General features: G+C 47.8%; 1 protein-coding gene across 1 annotated transcript in view; it reads right to left on the bottom strand.

Moving 5' to 3' along the window:
• Positions 1 to 17,384, bottom strand: part of SMS (spermine synthase) — a 53,182-nt gene extending 35,798 nt beyond the window's left edge. The window contains exon 1 of the mRNA XM_055338815.1: positions 17,221 to 17,384. Coding sequence (XP_055194790.1) covers positions 17,221 to 17,269 — 49 coding nt within the window. The 5' untranslated portion in view covers positions 17,270 to 17,384. The remainder of the gene's footprint in view (positions 1 to 17,220) is intronic.
• Between the last annotated feature and the right edge of the window lie 4,562 nt (positions 17,385 to 21,946).

Here is a 21,946-nt window from a genome sequence, read left to right as displayed (position 1 = left end):
TTCAAGTAGTGGATAAAATGCAGTAATCTCCTTAACATGGTGATTTCCAGGGATCCCTGGGTGGCGCAGCGGTTTGGCGCCTGCCTTTGGCCCAGGGCGCGATCCTGGAGACCCGGGATCGAATCCCACATCAGGCTCCCGGTGCATGGAGCCTGCTTCTCCCTCTGCCTGTGTCTCTGCCTCTCTCTCTCTGTGACTATCATAAATAAATAATAAAAAAAAATTAAAAAAAAAAAAAAAAACATGGTGATTTCCAGTAGCGGCTGCCCTGAGGGAATAAGCAATTCTCCCACATCCAGAAAAAACCAGAGGACCTCAACTTGCACATTTCACTCCTTTCCAACTTCACAAACTTGAGCAAAGGGACAGAGTGTGCAGCAGTCACCCCTTGTGCAGGACCATCAGCCTGCCCCACCACGGGGGCCACCGGGCCAGAGCTGCACTGGCCTCCCCACACCCAGAAGGCAGGAAAGTGCGATTCACTCACAATCTGGCAGCATCTGGGTCATGAAATTAAAAGACAAATTTCTATCCTTGCCAAGCATATCTTTAACTAGGACTGGAAATTCCACACCTCCCCTTCAAGCCCCTGGCCCGTTACCTTGCTTCCTAGTTCTCCCCACGATGGCCCAAGCTATTCCATCACCAAGAGGTCCATCATTCCTATCACTGCACCATGCCCAAGCGGTGAGTGAAGCCCAATGCTGGCCTCCTTCCAGCTCATCCCTCCTCCACAGACCCTGGTATCTTTTGAGTCCCGAGCCCCTCTCCCCCAAAGTCCGAGCCCCTCTCCCCCAAAGTCCGTTGTGCCCTGATTCCCCGCCCCCCACCTGCCCCTCCTTCCGCTTGATATCCAGGTCACGGACCACCCCCTCACCCCCTCCTCCCTGAGAGCTGGGCTCCCCTGATGGAGAGTGGCAACAGATACACCAGCAGCTCACAGCAAGGGGACATCTGGACTCCAACACAGTTTGAAGCCATTCGAGTATCTGCTTTAAGCACCCACCCAGATGTCCTAATCTTGACAGTGGTGGTGGTCACAGGACTGTATACATTGGTCGAAACTCAGAAGTGTACACAAAACTTCCTCAATGTAAATTATATCAAGTTTTAGAAAATCTGTTCCAGGGACGCCTGGGTGGCTCAGCGGTTGAGCGGCTGCCTTCGGCTCAGGGCGTGATCCTGGGGTGTAGGACTGAGTTCCACATTGGGCTCCTTGCAAGGAGCCTGCTTCTCCCTCTGCCTCAATCTCTGCGCCTCTCTTTCTCTGTGTCTCTCATGAATGAATGAATGAATGAATGAATGAATGAATGAATAAATAAATAAATAAATAAATAATAAATATTTAAAAAATTAAAAAATCTGTTCCAGTTACCACCACCACCACTGGCATAACTGCTCTGAGAGTAACAAAATAGCACAGCGTTCCTTATGGGCTCCCTTTCACCCGCATGGGTGCTCAGAAGTGCCTGAGGGTGTAAGAACATCATTCGAACTCACTTGGAATACACTAGATGTAACCAAAAACATCAGTGTTGATAGGCAGCAAGTCTAGATTACTGCAATCAAGTGATATACAGAGAAAGCATATTTCACAAGCAAAAGGAGCTTAACACTTAAAATTGTTAATTTTTTCATCTTTAAATTTTAACAAAAGGTCTTTGCATCGGGAGACTTCTCAGACATTCCGAAGCCTAACATATTCCCAGAGAGTAAAGTGAAGGTCAAGCAGGTGGTTCCTCGGGCTCTCTTACTCCGACAGCTTCATCTTCAATTTCCCACGTTCTTTTTACAACAGCTGCAAGACAATTAATCCCACAAAACCCAAGACAACAGCAAAGTTCAGAGCAGCAGGTTTCACAATAATCAAAAAGTGGAAACACTCAAACTGTCCATCAAGCTATAAATGGATAAGCAAAATGTGATCTATCCATACCATGACCTATTTATTCAGCCACAAAAGGAATGCAGTACTGATACTTGCTACAACATGGATGGCATGATGCTAAGTGAAAGAAACCAGTCACAAAGGACCACATGTTGTAGAATTCCATTTATATGACATAGCCAGAAAAGGCAAATCCCTAGACATAAAAAGCAAATTACTGAATGGCAGGGAGGAACAAGAGGCTGGGAGGAATGGGAACGATGGCTAAGGGGTACAGGTTTCTTTCTGGAGTGATGAAAATGTTTTAAAATTGTGGTGATGGGTATCCCTGGGTGGCTCAGTGGTTTGGCGCCTGCCTTCTGCCCGGGGTGTGATCCTGGAATCCTGGAATCGAGTCCCGCTTTGGGCTCCCTGCAAGGAGCCTGCTTCTCCCTCTGCCTGTGTCTCTGCCTCTCTCTCTATCTCATGAATAAATAAATAAAATCTTTAAAAAATAAAAATAGGGGATCCCTGGGTGGCTCAGCGGTTTAGCGCCCGCCTTCGGCCAAGGGCGTGATCCTGGAGACCCGGGATCGAGTCCCACATCGGGCTCCCTGCAAGGAGCCTGCTTCTCCCTCTGCCTGTGTCTCTGCCTCTCTCTGTGTGTGTCTCTCATTAATTGATTACTTAATAAAATCTTTTAAAAAATAAAAAAAAGATAAAAATAAATAAATAAATAAAATTGTGGTGATGGTCACACAACTCCAAATGTACTGAAAATTACTGACCTGTATGAACTGTATACCTTGAATGAGGGAAGAGTGTGGCAAAGGAGTCACCTCAATAAATCTGTCCCCAAAAATCCCAACACACACACTGAACTTTGAGATTCTCAATTACTATGAGGTAATCAAAGGGAAAGTTCCAGAAGTCAGTTGCTCCCCTTCAACCAACCATAAGCCAGGCCCTAGGCACCAGGTTAAAGGGGCTGCAATGGGCATTCTCTTCTACCCATCCCCACTCCCCACCTGTCAACCACTAACAAGTGTTTGAGCAGCTGCTATGTGCAGGCTCTGTCCCTGGCACTGAACATGGCTTTCATGCCACAAATGCACATCTGCAGCCAGTCTCAATGCCTCAGTTCAATCACAATGGCAATGTACAGAGCAGCCACTACAGTTAATAGCTGTGTATCATGTATTTGAAAGCTGCTGGGAGAGTGGGTCTTAAAAGTTCTCATCACAAGGGAAAAAATTACTTAACTATGTGTGGCGACGGATCTTAACTAGACTTCCTGTGATCGTTTCACAAGACATGCAAATATCAAATCACGTTGCACACCTAAACCCAATGGTTTATGTCCATTATACCTCAATTTAAAAAAAATCTTTTACATTTAAAAATCAGGGATGCCGGGGTGGCTCAGGGGTTGAGTGTCTGCCTTCGGCTCAGGGCGTGATCCCGGAGTCCTGGGATCGAGTCCCGTATCAGGCTCCTTGCATGGAGACTGCTTCTCCTGTCCCTGCCTCTGTCTCGGTGTCTCTCATGAAAATAAAATCTTTATAAATAAATAAATTTAAAAATCATAGCAGTGACATGGCGCCAAAGAACACAGAAAGGGCCAAATGAACAATTGGGAGGGCTTGTTTTCAGAGTTTTTTTTTTTCTTTCTAGAAAGTGAGAGAGCAAGTGTGTGAGAGCGAGAGAAGGGGGAGGGGAAGAGGGAAAGAGAGAATCCTAAGCAGAGTCCATGTCCAGCGCAGAGCCAGATGTGGTGCTACATCTCACGACTCTGAGATCATGACCTGAGCTGAAAGCATGAAGAGTCACACGCTTAACCAACTGAGCCACACAAGCGTCCCAGAGCAGTTTCTGATGTTCATACAGAACAACCACCAAACCAGGAAAAATCAGCTACAGAAAGAAAGAAAAAGACCTACTGACGCTGGATTGACAGCCATACAACACAACACAGAAATAACACCCAAGCTCTTTTCATGCAAGTGCGCATTAAGGAAAACCACATGGGACTGTTTACAGTACCAGCCACAGGGACTATTTCTTAAAACCCACATTACAGTATACTAGGCGTTCTGTAAACGTGTTGCTAATTATTTCGCTGCCCTGCCTTTCCTTCCCCACTCCAAGAGCACAGTCAGAAAGGCATTTCCCATCACCCCCAACACCTAACACCTACTGGAAAGTGGCCAGAGCCCCCTTCTACTTGAATCTCAGCACTTAGGTCTCTCCATGAGCCAATCCCCTCAGAACACTGAAGAAGGGTTCATAAAAATATAATTTATGAGACACAATCCTAAGCCCTCTTTAGTCTGGAACCCAAACAGCAATGCAATCTTCTACCCTCTTCTTCCTGGTAAACTCGTTTCCCCCCAAGACTAGAGTCTTCAAAGCAGCCACAACCCACAAGCCTCAGTCAGCCCAGAGAGGGAGGCACCCCCTTGGAGTGCTCATAGAGCTCTAACTCTCCAGTCCTCACATCCTGACCAAGCCCACGTGGGAGGCTAAGCATGAGTTATAAAGAAAGGCACAGGGAGGGGAGACAATGCAAAGGCCTGGCTTTCACTTGGGGAGAAGATTGCCAATTTTGGTCATGAGATGAGAGGCATCTGGCCACCTGAACTCTGCCCAGCGTCACTTGGGCAATGTAAGGCACGGTTCAAGGTCCATGTTTTCAGAAGAGGAAGCAGTAAACTCTGGCTAGAGCTGTGGAAGAAAGCAGAAGACCACCAAGGCAGAGGACACGAAGAGACCAGGTCCCCTCTCTGGGTACCGTACTCAACCCAACAGAAGTAGTCCAAGAAATGAGGTGAAACCAGATCCAGCAGCAGCATAAAAGGGATAAGCAAGGTGGGGACTGGTAGGGTCAGGTTGGAGGCCAAGAGAAGACCTAAGGCACCTGGACCAGGAAAAATAACCAGCCGTTCCCTTGAGTTCGTGACTGCCATCCACAGTCCACTGTGAGTGCAAAGGGTCCCAGCTGCCGACAGCCACCTCCCTTCATCTCACAAGCAGCAGGATGAAACGGGTTATAGGCTGGCCCAAGGTCAGATGGCAATGGTTTCCTTCAGATCCACCCAGAAGAAAACCAGATTTTTCTCCCAAAGTATGGGATTGTCACTTTCATTGTTCAGGAGAACTTAACCAGTATCATGAATATCCAGCACTCTTCCCACTAACTTTAGGTGGGCAGACTACCTTCCAGGGTCAGATCTATTAACCATTTGTGTTTCTACAGACAATTCTAGGGTTTGTGCTCAAGACTCCATGCCAGGCTGCAAATCAACAATGAAATAATATTTCCAGAGAGAAATAAGTTTGGAGTTGGGGTCGTCAAAAATCACATTTTTATCAGAGTCGTCCCTGAGATGACCCCCCGGCACGTTCTCTTCCTCCAGCTTTGGCCAGGGCAGATTCAGCAAAGTCAACATTCAGAACTGCGCCCTTCAGAATGAACCTCCCAGGAGATTACTCAGCACCCGGAAAGTGCTGGAAAAGTAAGTGCCACAGAGATGAAAGTCGAAGGACACAAGTCAAAACTCCCTGTTCAGAGGGAGGAGTGTGTACGATGATGGATTCCAGATGAGAAAAAGGCCATGTGGGGGCCTGGGAATCTGTACTTGAATATTTTTCCAGATGGCTCTAAAGCTGGACTTAGATGTTCTGAAGGCATGAGTCGACAGGGACGCCTGGGTGGCTCAGCGGCTGAGCATCTGCCTTCGGCTCAGGGTGTGATCCTGGAGTCCGGGGATCAAGTCCTACACCAGGCTCCCTGCAGGGAGCCTGCTTCTCCCTCTGCCTAGGTCTCTGCGCCTCTGTGTCTCACATGAATAAAATCTTTAAAAAAAAATTGAAGGCATGAGTGGACAAACTTGTTCTATAAAGAGCCACACAGTAAAGATTTCAAGATTTGCAGGCCAAATCATGGTTCTATCAGTCACCAGGGCCATACAAAGGAGGCCAGAAGAACAGAATATGGCCCAGCAGCCCAAGTTTTTTGACCTCTGTAAGGTCACTTCCAGCTCTAAATTCCTAATCAATAGGCATAGGGGCACTCAGCTGGAATTCTACAACCTGAATTTCCAGAAGGGACAGTCTTAGAATTTGAGACTAGAATAATCTGAGGAATACTTCCTTCATTCAAGTTAGCAATCGGGGGCGGGGGGGGGGGGTGGACTGTGAATAACAGCTAATAACCTATATAACTATGACCCCTGCGTTTTAAGGAAAATATAGAAGTAACATTAGCAGACGATGGAGAAGCTGTACCGGTCACCATTTTAAAGTCACAAATTGCTAATTTATGCTCCCACTCCAAGAACCTAGACAAAGAGAAAAATAAAACCAAAGTAAGCAGAAGGAAAGGAATAAGGCTAATAGGAGACATCAATGAAATTATAAAGAGAAAAACCATAAAGGAAGAAAAAAGAAATCAACTAAACAAAAAGCTATTTCTTTGTTAAGATAAATAAAAATGACAATCTCTAGGCAAGACTGACAAGGGAAAAAAAAGGAGAGAAGACACAGATTGCCAGGACTAGGAACAGAACGAGAGAGAGCATTATAGACCTATAGACACCAAAAGGATAATAAAGGAATCCTACAAACTCTACACACACAAATTTAGCAACTTAAAAAGGAAAAGGGCCAATTCCTCAAAAAATACAAACTACCGCAACTCACCAATGAAGTATTCTGAATAGCCCTATTTAACTATCAAAGAAATTGAATCTGTAATTTAAAAATTCCCAAAACAGGGATCCCTGGGTGGCTCAGCGGTTTGGCACCTGCCTTTGGCCGAGGGCGTGATCCTGGAGTCCCGGGATCGAGTCACTCCCTGCATGGAGCCTGCTTCTCCCTCTGCCTGTGTCTCTGCCTCTGTCTCTCATGAATGAATAAATAAAATATTTTAAAAATTTAAAAATAAAAAAATAAAAACTCTCAAAATAGCAATCTTGAGGGCCAGATGGGTTTCACTGGAGAGTTCTATCAAACATTTAAAGAATAACACCAATTCTATACAAAATCTCTAGCAGAAAACAAAAAAGGAATGCCTAATTCATTTTATGAAACCATTATCCTAATACCAAAACCAGAGACAATTCACAGAGAAATGTACAGACCAGTATCCCTCATGAATATATAAGCATGAAAATCCTTTGCAAATCCTTACCAAATAAGAATTCAGCAATAAACAAAAATAATTACATACTATGATCAAATGGGATTTATTCCAGATTTGCAAGACTGGTTCAATATTAAAAGAAAAATCAATAGGACCCATCATATTTTTAAAGAAAACTTACATATTAATTGATGCAGAAAAAGTATTTGACAAAATCCAACACCCACTCAAAATAAAAACACACAGAAAACCAGTAATAGAGGGGAACTTCCACAACTTGGTAAGGAGCATAAAAAACCTACAGCTAGGGCACCTGGGTGGCTCAGCCTTTAAGTGTCTGCCTTTGGCTCAGGTCATGACCCTGGGATAGGTTCTCATGGGGCTCCCCACAGGGAGCCTGCTTTCTCCCTCTGCCTTTGTGTCCACCGCTGTCTCTCTCATGAATAAAATCTTAAAAAAAATGACATTCACAAAATGCCTTAAAAAATAGTCCTATAAATTCTTGCATCTCATACCAAGGGGTGTAAATTAATATTAAGCCCTTTCCTCTCCAACCTAGACAAACCCCACTTAAGAACATCAAACACTTAGGCCCAGGACCCTCTTCCTCCTCTGAACTCTAGAACCAGCCAGGCCACTCTGCAGCAGACAATACACAGTTCAAAGATTCAGTGTTAGATCGTTTATAAAACCTACACCATTACTGTTTCCCAAAGCGTGACCCATGGCACTGGCCCCGAAAAACACTCTAAGAAAAAAAAGGTGGCATAAGTCATGGAGATGTAATGCACAGCATGGTGACTCTAGTTAATACTGTATTGTGTATTTGAACGTTGCTAAGAGTAGACCTTGAAAGTTCTCATCAAGGGCAGCCCGGGTGGCTCAGCGGTTTAGCGCCACCTTCAGTCCAGGGCGTGATCGAGTCCCATGTCAGGCTCCCCGCATGGAGCCTGCTTCTGTCTCTGCCTCTGTCTCTCTCATGAATAATTTTTTTAAAAATCTTTAAAAAAAAAGTTCTCATAAAAAAAAAGCCTTGTAAAAAAAAAAAACCAAAAACCTTGTAACTACATGGTAGTAGATGTTACCTGGACTAACTGTTGGTGATCATTTCAGTGTTTAACAAATAGAAAATCAGGGATCCCTGGGTGGCGCAGCGGTTTGGCGCCTGCCTTTGGCCCGGGGCGCGATCCTGGAGACCCAGGATCGAATCCCACATCGATGCTCCCGGTGCATGGAGCCTGCTTCTCCCTCTGCCTGTGTCTCTGCCTCTCTCTCTCTCTCTGTGACTATCATAAATAAAAAAATTAAAAAAAAAATAAAAAAAAACAAATAGAAAATCATTACATTGTATATCTGAAACTATTATTCTACATCGTTTCCATTAAAAAAAGAAAAGCATTCCCTGCTGTACCAAATTTAAGATATATTCATTTTACAGTCACCTCTAGAAATTCAGAATGTCCACCAGCATATCACAGTTTGCTTAACCACTCTGACCTGCAGTCCTTTGGATGAGATGACATGGTCTTTTTTCTTTTTAAGATTTTATTCATTGATTTACTTATCTGACAGAGAGCACGGGCAGCCAGAGTGGCAGGGAGAAGGAGAAACAGGCTCCCAAACACGGGGGTTGTTCCCAAGACCCTGGGATCATGACCGGACGGAACCAAAGGCAGACACTTAACGGACTGAGCCCACTCAGGCACCCAAGATGACTTGGTCTTAAATATAACAGCATCCTATACATTTTCAGGGCTTTCACTGGAGAAATTTCTATTCTAGGGAAAGTGGAGTCAGGCAACACAAACACATATCTTAAAACTTAAAGTGCTCCCTAAAAATTCTGCTTTCGGGACGCCTGGGTGGCTCAGCGGTTGGGTGTCTGCCTTTGGCTCAGGGCATGACTCTGATCTGGGGATCGAGTCCCACATCGCACTCCCTGAGGAGCCTGCTTCTCCCTCTGTCTATATCTCTGCTTCTCTCTGTGTCCCTCAGGAATAAATAAATAAAACCTTAAAAAAATTCTGCTTTCACTTAAAGAGCTCCTCTAAATAAAGACCAACCTTCAAATCACATGCCAAAGCATTATTTTCTGCCTCTACTTTTGCCAGCAGAACTTTCCTTATCTTTCAGTTAAATTCACACCTCTTTATAACTGAGCATCTTTATCCACTGGCACAATCTCAAAGTACTCAGCCCTAAGTATTGCAATTAGTGTTAAGTGTTTTATGTATCATTTGACAGTCTTCCAAACATTTTATTGGACATCCCACCCAACACAGTGTGTGGGATTTTGGTATCATTAGCACCTTTACGCAGAGGGAGAAATTAAGGCGCGTGTGAAACTACCCGAGGGTCATCTAGAAGATGCTACCGGTTCTTAGCAGCTCCTTTTGGGTTTGCTGCTTAACACCAACACGCGTCTGATCCCAAGCATGGTCACTAGCTCAGTGGCTCCTTCCGGAACACAGATGACAGTATCAGTTTAATGAGATCCAGGCCCACCACAACATGGGGCCCCAGAGTGGTTTTTCCTGGGGTCTGGATAAGTGCCTAGTTGTAAGGGTTTCAAAGAGCATTTGTGCAATGGTTTACATACTTGGTTTCAAGATTCAATTGAGGAGGTTTCCTGACTCTTCAAAAGAACTGAGCCTGGAAGTAAACTCCCATGAAATGGTGGCTGGCGCGGCAGCACACAGGGGCAGGCCTGGGTTACAAGTGCAGGGCGATGCTGGACTCCAGAAACTCAACTCACTAACAGCTCTACTGTACATGGTTGCAAAAACAGACGCCCAGTGCTCGCTTCGGCAGCACATATACAAAAACAGATGCCCAACCACAGCCCAGCAACTTTCTAACTGATCCTTACCTGCCAAGGATTAGTATGACCCTGTGGGTCTCAAGTCAAATTACAAAGCCTGTCATTCCAAATCGTACCGAGTACAAAGCCTGACACCCACAGCTCTAACTTTTCCTAACTCTGAGATTGTGTCTCCCAAGGAGGTAACAAAGGCCTGAGTGGCCACTCAGATACAGCCCATTTCACACACAATGAAGATGCAAAGATCTTGAAACCGGTAACTCCTCCACTGCAAAACCTTCCATTTGGGTAGACGAGTTCCTCATGCTCTAAATATCGATACCTTAAGTCTTTCTCAGTATCCAATTTGCTTCTCTCCTTGTTACGTGGGACACCTTTATACTTCTAGGCAGCTTGTATGTTTTTTTCTTTTTTACATTACCTAATCACAGGACTTTGTTTTTAATGGCATACTAGTATCTATTCATAAGACCTTCTGGCTTGCTGTTCGTTAAAAATATTAAATTTTTGCCACACATGATGTATATTTTATCTCGTCTTTAATTTTAACCACCCTAAAAGCACCTTTCCCACCTCAACACACACACAGCAAAGGGTCTAGAAGCTGATTAGTAAATTGGAAAATGCTATCCTGAAGAAATGTCACATGCAGGGCTTCAGATTACTTGAAAATGCACCTCTCTCATTAGCTGGGGTGGAGACTGTTCCTAATGCCTGGATGATGGAGTCAATTTCTTCAACAGCTGTTATCCCTTGCACAGCACTTAAAGTACCGACAGAGAATGACCAAATAACTAGATGAGGCTTCTTGAGATAAAGCACGAGCTCATTTTACCGCACACTACCTCTACAGGTTTAAAGAAATGGGTGTAGCCTTGGAACTACACTCTAAAAAGATTCATTATGCTTTATACAATTTTTTTAATGGCAAGCTCACAAAACTAATTCCCAGCAATGTGCAATTACTCAGCCTGGAGTCAAATAGAGCTTGATTAGTGCAATTAAGAATCTTTTGCAGAGTTGAAGGGAAAGGGAGTTAAAAAAAAAAAACAACAAAGCAAAAGAGTGTGCCAAATGCAGGGAGATTCCATTGAGACCTCCCCCAAGCAGTCCATAAAACATTTGCAAACAGCATTCAAGTATGAGAGAATACCTAAAGGACGAAAAATGCCTTCCCCAGAGCTGTTAAATTCTGTGCCTGGGTGCCTCCCAGCTACTTGGAAGCACAGGGAGTGTGAGACTCAAAATGTGTGGAGGAGGGATGGCTGGGTTGAGATGGCCCCAGGAAGAGCTGACAAGGAGTTTCTACTTTATCCACATGGTGATGAGGACACACAGGGGGCTTTTTAAATGAGAAAAGGGACAGGAATCCGTTGAGTTTGTGGTGATCCGAGCCCTTCCCCAAAATGGAGACAGACTGGGAGACTCTGGCCAAGAAGTGTAGCCAGGAAAAAGGTGAGCAAGGAAACCGAGAGCATAGCAGGCCCAATCCACAGGACTTAATGCTCTGCTGACTGGTGCCTGGGGTTAGGGGGTGCCCCACGTTCCTGGTACAAGGGGTTTTTGTTTTTAGTGAGGATCCTATTATAGTGATTCTCAGATTCACTTAGCATCAGAATTACTGGGAGGAAGCCGGTTAAAAATGCAAATTCCAGAAACTCCCCCAGCCCAGACTTCAGTCAATCTAGAAAAGGACCCAGGCACGCATTTCCCCCTTCCCAGTCATCAGCTCCCTTCAGGTTTCATTGTTAAAGCGAGAGTGTGGGGGCAGGGGTGTTGTTATCACAAAGGTAGATAAAGTGTTTGGACAAGGGATGCTAATGCTGAGACAAAGGGGAAAGCTTCTCCTCTTGAACAACCAAAACACTAGATGCAATCAAAACTGGATTTTTTAGGTTTTGTGCTTATAGCTATGAATCACACAAAGACAATATGCTTCTACCAGAAAGCAGCTCGCTCAAGAAACACACGGAAAGAGTGGAAGCTCTGAGGACGGGTGGAAGGCTCGGGAAATCAGGGAGGGAGGGAGGGAGGGAGGGTCAACAGAATCATCTGAAGTCCCAGGCTCAGCAGAGCAGGAAGTACTGGCCGAGCCCTCTGCTCCTAACCGACCCCAGGACAAACCCTGGAGGAAGGTAAAGCCCACCCTCCCCCTCTAACTACTGATTTATGCCTAATGGAGACTTCCTAAAAGAACCGTGGAAATTTTGCTGATGATCTGTCATGTGCATTATAGCAACGGCCTAGCTAGAACTTCCATCAGGGATTCTCTGCCCCAGCACTGTTGACATCTGGGGCTGTCAACGCTGCGGGGGGGGGGGGGGCTGTCCTGTGCACGGAGGATGTTGAGCAAGCACCCCTGACCTACAAAATACTAGCAGTGCCTCCCCACTTGCGATAACCATAAAATGTCCCCAGGAAGGGGGAGGAAGGGAGAAGGGTCTTTGAGAATCACTGCCTTAAACTAAGAGGCTTCACAGTCGTGGAATTAACAAAGGCCTTGGAATCAAACAGACAGAGCTTTGAATCCCAGCTACCCCATTTATAAGGTGAAAAGCTTCAATGGGCCTATTTATTCATCTTTAAAATGGGGATAACAGGACCTACCACAGGGTTGTTGTGAGGATTACGTAAAATAACGTGTAATGCGCTTAGGGCAATGCCTAGCCCAGGAGGCAACTAATAAATACCGGCTTTTATGTTTTCAAAGAGATGTCTGTCTTGAAGAGGAACCAGGGACATTTGCTTACAGTCTGGGCTTGAGTGGAAACCTACTCAGCCTGAAAGAAACAATATACAGAACTGGCCCCCTCCTTTCCCTCTCCAGTTTGTAGGGGGTCTGAACCAGGGGTCCATGGACTCCCCGGGGGCCAGTGGATACAATCCAGGGGTCTGTGAACTCCGATGGGAAAAAAAAATACACATCCTTATTTTCACTAATTAAAACTTAGCATTTTCTTCAGTTATGCTTGTAAAACCACACATCAACGATGGTGGCCATCGTCACCAATAAAACCACAGCTTTTTCTTACATCACAGCTGAAATACGATTTTCTCAGCTCTGCTTCGAAATTATGGAAGTTATTAGGCCTGATGCTAGAATGTATCATATTAAATATGCTATTGACTGAAGAAGCACATATTACTACTATGCTACATTATTTTGGATTTTAATTCTGAAATTGTATCTTAAAATAATGTGGTTACTTTATGCATTTAAAATTCTTACACTGAGAGGCGCCTGGGGGTGCTCAGTCGGTTAAGTCTGATTTGGGCTCAGGTCAGGATCTCCCGGTTGTGAGATCGGCCCCTGGGTGTGGAGCCTGCTTAAAATTCTCTCCCTCTTCCCCTCCCCCCCCACCAAAAAAGTAAAATTCTTACTCTAAGAGGGGCTCCAGTCTTCCTTGATGAAGGTCAAAGGTACAAAATAAGAGCCCCTGTCCTAAACCTTTCTGGCTAAGCCCTACTCAAGTAGCCTTCTGTTCTTTTTTTTTTTTAAGATTTTATTGATTCATGAGAGACACACAGAGAGAGGCAAAGACACAGGAAGCGGGAGAAGCAGGCTCCATGCGGGGAGCCCGACGTGGGACTCGATCCCAGGACCCCGGGATCACGCCCTGAGCCGAGGAGGGCAGGCGCTCAACCGCTGAGCCACCCAGGCAACCCTGTTCTTTATTTTTTAAACAAGATCTTTGTTATAAAACTTTCTGAATTGGACTAACGTGAGTCACTTCATTTCCCCATGTAAACTATAGATCAGTGGTCCACAACCCGAAGAACATAACAGCATCAGGCAGGTTTCCTCACACAGGACTCCTAAACGTGTGCCTTGTTTTCCCCAGGGCACTTGAACTAGCTTTTCATCTTGACCGTAACATCCATCAGGTCCATCTTAACCAGCACTTATCAAACATCTATGATGTTCCAGAACTGTGTCCAGGATACAGACTCTGGAGGTCTGCCTATGAGGATACTCCCAGCCCAGGGGAAGAAATGAGACATGGAGAGAGGAAAATCGCTAGAGCTTTTGAGGCTGGCTTGAGACGTTAACAGGCAGGCAGAGGCCAAGCGTACCCCACTCACGTCTGTGTATGCAGCCCGCTTGCTGCCTAGAGTCTCAGACTAGGAAATCATGTGTCCTCCACCAGTCCAGAGATGAGGTTTTGTTTTTTAGCAAAAATCAAAATTTCCTGAGTTACATCATCAGCCACAACACGAAACAGGCACCACCAGGCCCAACCTATAATTGCCCTTAGTGGCCCGGTGGCTGCTGGGTACTAGCTGGCTTGCACTGCTAAGTTACATGGGATCGCATCATAATAACTAAGTGGTTCAAGTTTAATTCCATTAAAATCACATCATGGAACTGGAGCATTAGGAAGGATTACTGACAAATGGGAAAAAGAACATGTATCCAGGCTCCACAGGCACTTGACTCACCCTTGAGTCACATCCAGGACTCACCATGCCAAGACTAATGCCTTTTGACTCATTATTATCAATTAAAATAAATGTTTTTGGAGACCTCACACACAGGTGGTAGATTTCTCACCAAGTTCCCCTCACTGAAAATTAAAGAGTTTACAAGATCCCAATCTAGCCAGATCCTCTCGTTTTCCAAGTGTAGACACCTACTGATGGATGGCAAGGGTGACAGGTCTCCCCCAAATTAAGTGATGGGGAAACACAATAAGAATCAGAGTGGTCTTCCTCCCAAAACACTTTTGTAGGGACTTAAGAACAAAGATTGAAAAAAAAAAAAGAACAAAGATGAATACATACACATCCCCCTCATTATTTCTTCCTAGAATGTTCTTCAGCTCGTCATCAAAATTTTCTCATCTTTAAGATCAACAGGCTGAGACTGAAGGATAATTGGCTGGGAAATTTTTTTAATTTTATTTTCTCCTTGCACAACTAAATTATTTAGATGCTGCTTCCACACCTTGCCAGCTTAGAACCTGCCAGCTTCTCCTGCTTCCTTCTAAACTGTGCGTCTGTGGTTCTCTCCCTCTCGAGCCAGGGTCAGCCCCAAGTGTTAAAGTTCTCTCAGTCCCTAGAGCATGTGACTCTTGATCTCCAGGTCCTGAGTTCAAGCCCTGTGCTGGGCAAGAGATTACTTAATTTAAAAAAAAAAAAAAAAAGATTAGGAGCACCTGGGTAGCTCAGTTGGGTAAGCATCCCCTTTTGGCTCAGATCATGATCTCAGGGTCCCAGGATGGAACCACGTGTGGGTCTTCCTGCTTCTCCCTCTCCCTCTGCTCCCCCACCCCCAGGCTTGTGCACTCTCTATCAAATAAATTAAAAAATCTTTTAAAAGGCATGTTAAGAAATAAAGCTCTCTTTTTCTCCATAAAGTGAAGGTTCCCCCGACTTTTCCAAGAGAACACAGAAGCCCGTTGTGAGCCATCACTTCAACATACCACACCTGAATCAAGCTGAAAGCTGTTTAAGGCTTCAGGAACCTACACAGGCTGAAGTGCCAGAATCATCCAGCCTCATCCCGAAATCACCCTCCATAGAGCCTAGAAAAGCCACGTTCAATAAGTACAGGTCAGTGTTCACACCTGCTTACCACCAGGGACCCTTCCTAGACGCCCCTCCTAGCTGAGGGACCCTCCTCACCTCTAAATTGAGTATGCAAGAACCTTCACTAACCACTAATCCCTGAAATTGGCAGGGTAATTCCTCAACAAAACCTTAGCCACCTCACACCCAACACTATCTGCACGCCCCAATCACCATTTTATCTCCTGACTCTCCCAGTCATCTGTCTCTAGCCTCAACTAAAAAACATGGGAACTCAAAAGTGCTTTGTTTTGTCCAAGTCCCTTCCCAACCACGGAATACACTGACATTACTTAAGAACATTGTAGTGTTTTACAGCAAGTCCCTTAATATTAACATTAAGCCGATAAAATCTTAAAAAAAAAAAAAAAAGGCGGGGGGGGGGGCGGGCGCCTGGGTGGCTCAGCGGTTGAGCATCTGCCTTTGGCTCAGGGCGTGCGTGATCCCGGGGTCTAGGAAACGAATCCCACATGGGGCTCCCCGCATGGAGCCTGCTTCTCCCTCTGCCTGTGTCTCTGCCTCTCTCTCATGCATAAATCTTTAATATATATATATATATATATATATATATATATATATATATATATATATATATATATATATATATATATATAAACGCTAAGCTTTATGAAGTGTGCGCCGTCCTTCCCCCACCCCCCCCTTTTCCTTTTTTTTTTTTTTTTTTTTTACCACCGGGAGAATAATACTCAGGTGGAGACAGAAGGCCAAAGTCCCATGCGGAGGCAATGGAGAAAGACAAGATGCAAAAACCCCGGTCTTGCTTCGAATCCTCAAAGTTTTGTTTTTATTAAATCTTTGCCTTCGGAGGGCCTCTCAGCTTGGGGGCGAAAATGCAAAATGAGTTTTCAGAATTTCACAAAAGGCGAAGAGAAAGTGAGAAAGTGCAGGTTTTACGTGGGAACAGAAAAGGCTGATCCATTCCATTCGAGGAAAACGGTGAAAAGGCCCGATCAGAGGCGCCGTCCCAAGTGCGAGGTACGGGCAGCGCAGATTCCAGCCTGCAGCACTTCAAGGTTTCAGAGCCACCAGAAAGGGGGGGGGGGGCGTGCTTCCCCTCCCCCCACGTTAGAAACCCGCAGAGAAAAGCAGGCAGAAGCCCTTCCCGTTCGTAACTATCGCTCGGGCCGACCTCCCAGCCCCCTGGGTGGCCTGTGTTCCGAGCCTCCTGGGGTCGGGGAGCTGGGGTTCCCGCGCCCAGACTTCACCCCCCCATCGTCGCTTCCTTTCCCGTCCCCTTCGGCGGGACCCGTCTCCTACGCAGCCGGCCAGGAATGCGGCCAGCGCCGCACGGTCCTGCCCCAGCACCGCTCCCACGAGGGGAGCCCCCGCCCCGGGCTGGAGGGAATTTACCCGCCTCCGCGAACAGGAAAAGGTCACGCGGGCGGCCCCGCGCGGCGCACGCCCCCCGCCCCGGCACCGCCGCCCTAAGGGGCTCCGCCGACGCGGGGGGGGGGGCCCTCCCGAGCCGCGCGGCGCCAAGGGGACCCTGGCAGGGGCGCCCACGCCCGCACGGGGCGTGGGTGGGCGACCCGGGCCTCGAAGGGCGGCGCCGCCGGCGGGCGGGGGCCGGGGGGCCGGGGCGGGCGGCGGCCCCTCCAGGCCCGGCGCTGCGGCGGGAGCCCGGGCGCGGCCTCCGCCCCGGCCGCCGGTGCGCGCTCGGCGCTGCGGCCGCAGGGACGCCGGGGCCGCGCGGGCCGTCCGCATTGTTCGGCCCGCGGCGCGCGCCCCGCCCGGTCCCCGCTGGCCCCAGCCCGGCGGGCGGCGGGGGCGGCCGGGCAGGTGGCGGCCGCGCGCGCTCACCTCTGGCGCCGAGCTTGAAGTCGAGCGTGCTGTGCCGTGCTGCTGCCATAGTGAGGCGAGGCCCTGGGCCATGCCTGGGGCAGGCGGCCGCGGGAGACGGGGGGCCGCGCGGCGCGTCGGGCTGCGGCCGGCGGGGAGTGCGGCGCGCGGGGCGGCCGGGCGAGGAGGTGGGAGGGGCCGCGGGAGCGCTCCGGGGCGCGGGGGCGGGGCCGGGCCCGCCTCCAGGAGGGAGGAAGCGAGGACGCCCGCCGCCCCGACCTCGGCGCGCTGGCTGTGGGGCCTCGGGCAGGCAGCGCTGGAGGCGTGGGCGCCCAGCTCCCCGGCGTGCGTCACCAATGGCCGCTCCCGCGCCCGGGATCGGCGGGCGCTCCCGCCATCCGTTAGGTCACCTTAGGTTTGAACAGCGCAGCACGACTTCCGGGGGGCCCACCCCCTGCACTTCCCCAGACCATCCCCCCAGCCAAGGCCCCTCTTCTTTCCTGGCCAAGTCTGACGCCGCGATCCACCCGTACTCGGAAAGTGCTGCCGCCCTTCCCCTGACTCTTCAAACGCTCCCCTTAAGCCCTTTGGAATCGTTGCCATTATTATTAGCGACGGTCGGCTCGCACTCCAGGACCAAACGAAAACGTCTTGGGTATTTCAGTTACCCACGTTTGCGTGAGAAACGGGAAGGGTGGAGAAGCGAGTGGGAGGAGGGCAAGGCGGCTGCTGTGGATTTGGGGAACTGCGGCATCCCCAGGGCCCCCGCACCGCTGATGCCCCTGTTCCAGGCGCTGGCCCTTCCCGCCGTGGGCTTGCCTTTCACTTTGGGTGTCCGGCTGGTCTGCGGCGCGACGTGGCACAGGACAGAACAGGAGGGCGCACTGAGCCCCTCCCTTCCACCGACAGGGCCACGAGGCAGACGCTTCCATCATCCCATCGGTGTTCGGTGCGGCTCCCGCGTCCCCAAGCTCCGCGGGAAGTGCCCGAATGGCTGGACCGAGGTTAAAGGAGTGAACTTCCGTGCCCCCCCAAAAAGCATGAAGAAACTCGGCAGGCAACCCACCTCTCCCAAGAGCAATCCCTGGTGGCTGTTTTCCTGAGTCTTTCACCCTTTCACAAAAACTGGGCAATGTCTTCACTAGTGTTCTCTTAACAGACCATCCGGTTAAGAACTGGATCTCCTTTTCACGACTTGCATTCATCTTTTCCTACCCACAGCCACCTGTTTGTTGCCCTCAGTGTTTTCCTTTCTCCTGGGATTCCCAGATCCTCCAGTTCCTGAGCTCTTCTGTTATCTCAGCCTCTCAGCCTCTGTACCTTAGACTGCATGCAGCTCCTGCTTTTGTCCAGGAGTAATCTCCAACGCTTCTCCTCCGCCGGACTCAGGTCAGGGCGACACAGTTGTCCCTCGCCACGCAGCATGGACAGTAGGACTCCAGAGGTCTCAGGTGTACCTCTTGTCATGCCGCAGCACGGTGGGCCTCTAGAGCCTGTGAAGCGTGCACTGGCACAGGGCCTCGCACCCAGAATGGCCCTATACTTGGTTTCTCTGCTCTCACTTTCTTGAAACTCTTCACAGTTTTGAACAAGGGACCCCGTGTTTTCATTTTGCACTGAGCCTGCAAATGATGTAGCCGATCCTGCTCAGCAGCATAGGGCCTGCCGTGCAGCCAGCAGTGGCCAGCCTAAGTGCCCCCACCTTGCCTCTGCAAGGTGGAAAATACAGATGGAATTCCTTGAGATGCTTTGCCATTAGCTAATCAGATAGCCGTAACAGAAGTGGACTTTAACAAAAATGCTTCCTGACATACCACAATATCAGAGATAAATAGGCCCCGAAATCCAGCGCACATTGTTGAGGTGATTTTAGGAGTTGTGAAGATGTTTGCAATGTAGCATATTACCTACTAATGACACAATCCTGGCAAGATTGTTAAAGGTAAGTCATGGGCTTGAAGCCTTGAGGCCTCTTTAAACACCTCCAGGGCAGCCTGGGTGGCTCAGCAGTTTTTTTTTTTTTTTTAAGATTTTATGTATTTATTCATGAGAGACAGACAGAGAGGCAGAGACACAGGCAGAGGGAGAAGCAGGCTCCATGCAGGGAGCCCGACATGGGACTCCAGGATCAGGCCCTGAGCCAAAGGCAGAGCTCAACCGCTGTGGCTCAGCGGTTTAACGCCACCTTCCTGGTGTGTGATCCCAGGTGTGATCCTGGGGACCCAAGATCGAGTCCCACCTCGGGCTCCCTGCAGGGAGCCAGCTTCTCCCTCTGCCTGTGTCTCTCATGAATAAATACATAAAATCTTTTAAAAGATAAACACTTCCAACTGGGCTGTGAGTACCTATTGGGATGCTAGAATGTGTTCTCATTGTCTAGGTTTTATAATCTAGGTCCCTGGCTTCAAGGCGTGTTACAGGATGAATAATCATTTTGTTTGTGGGAATTGCTTGTGGTACAGTTGACCGGTGTATCCTGAGCAGCTTTTGTCACACCAGCCAATTCAGCAACCTATCCTACAACAGAAAAGCAAGAGAAATTTACCGAACCACAGCCTGCACTCTTGAAACAACCTCCTAATCAACAGAATCTTGGCAAAGGTGAAAATGTGGATATTCATGGATTCATACCCTCTGGCCTGACCTTGTCTGCTCTTGGCCGAAAGTGAGGCCTGAGACAGAAAAGCAGCCCCTGCCATCTGGGAACTGGCCAGACAGTCTTCCGTTGAACATAAATAATTACCCAGAACGCCAACATCAGACAAGGCCACTCTGTGACCGGGATGGGACAAGACCAAAACAAGACCACTCTGTAATCCCGTCTGAACACGGAGAACAAGCGAACCTTGTCCAAACCACAGAAGTCTCCACACATCCCCGGATCCTGGCTCATATGAGTGACTGCTGCTTCTTTACCATTCACAGCCTTTGTCCTGTCTTCGTCTTCCCTGCTGCCCGATGATAAGACCTACCAAGGGCCCCAATCATGGAATTACCTCCAGTCCAGAGAACAGCTGGCCTCCTTAGAAGCTCCCCTAAAGCCCCTGCCACAGGCCCAGTCCTCGTGTGACAGGCCCACACGGCTCCCCGCGGTCCGAGTTCCACACCAGGTGTCAGGTGTGCTCCGGGGGGTGGGAGAGTGGCTGGAAGGCGGTAACAATTGTGACAATAACATGAAGTCAGTGCTTAGAGCGAAGAACCAGAGGTGATCCTCTAGAGCAAAATGCTACTTGTGTCAGGTATTACTCTTATCCAAGGCTCACCTTCACATGGCCCCACCTGCTTCTTCCCGGTCAGGCCAACTTGGACAGTTTTTGTAAACTCAGAGGAATAGGGGCGCCTATGTGGCTCAATCGATTGAGCATCTGACTCAATTTTGGCTCAGGTTGTGATCTCAGGGGCGTTAGATGGAGCCCCACGTTGGGCTCTGTGCTCAGCTCGGAGTCTGCTTGTTCCTCTCCCTCTGTTCCTCCCCCTGCTCTCTCTCTCAATCTCTCTCTCTCTCTCAAATAAATAAAATCTTTTTTTAATAAAATCTTTATAAACTCAGAGGTATAGCTACACAGTTTGTCCAGCTCAGTTAGCAAAAGTAACTACCTAGTGGGAAGAAGGAAGTTGAAAATGGTAAAAGGAAAAAAAAAAAAAAAGAAAAGAAAGTGGTAAAAGGCTGTCTGTTAGAGAGGGGAAGGTGGTGGCAGAGAAGCAGGGTGCTAACTGGAAACCTCTCCCGGGTGTAAGAACCCAGTGGCCACCACCGGTGCTGCTTTTCCAGACTTTCCTTGTGAACGGAGGTGGGGGGCAGAGTGGGGACCAGCAGCCCTCAGCAGCTGCACCTGCCACCGAAGCCAGGAGCCTTTTGTTTTACCGTTTCGTTTTTTCTGTTTTCAGCAGTTCACTTGGGACCCTTGGAGATACCCTGCCTCCCTGCCCCCTGTGTGCAGCTGTGGTGAAATCACTTCCTTTCTTTTAAACAAAGCAAAACAAAAACAAAAACCTGGCCTTAGCTATTAGGTTTGGAGTGGCTGACAGAAATCTGTTATCACTTCCCCGCCGGTTTTCAGATAAATGTGGGCCTGGCCCAGTAAGTTAAACATGATCTGAATTTCTGATTAAAAAGACCGTGTAACCGAGAGCATCCTGGAATCTTCGACACAGTGATTCTCAACTTTGCCTGATTACTGGAATCACCTCGGGAGCTTTGAAAGCTGCTGACAGAGGTGCAGACCACACAATGGGATTTTTACAAAAAAAATAAAAACCCTGGAGATTCCAATGTAAAACCAAGTGTGCCACTGCAAAGCTAAAAAGCAGTGTGAACCACAACAGATACAACTCCACACCCACAAGGCTAGCTCTGATATAAGTGGATAAATTTTGAAAGCCAGAAAGTAACAAGTTTCAGCAAGGATATGGTGAGATTGCTGGTGGAAATGCAAAATGGTGCAGCTGCTCTGGAAAAGTTTGACGATTCCTCAAAAACCTAAACATCCAGCTACGATATGACCCAGCAATTCCACTCTTGGGTATGTACCTCAAAGAATGGAAAACAGGGTCCAACCAAAAACTTGTACACAATTGTATTTACAATCGGCAAGAAGTAGAAACAACCAAATTTCTATTGATAAATGAATGGATAAACAAAATATTATTCAGCCATAAAAAGGAATCCATACTAACTCATGCTACAACATAAATGAACCTCAAAAACATTATGCTAAGTACAAGAAGCCCGACAAAAGGACAAATG

The sequence above is a fragment of the Nyctereutes procyonoides genome, unplaced genomic scaffold, assembly GCF_905146905.1.
Source record: "Nyctereutes procyonoides isolate TBG_1078 unplaced genomic scaffold, NYPRO_anot_genome, whole genome shotgun sequence".
Taxonomy (NCBI): Eukaryota; Metazoa; Chordata; class Mammalia; order Carnivora; family Canidae; genus Nyctereutes; species Nyctereutes procyonoides.
Note: the sequence above shows the minus strand (reverse complement) of the source record. Positions and strands in the feature narration are given on the sequence as shown.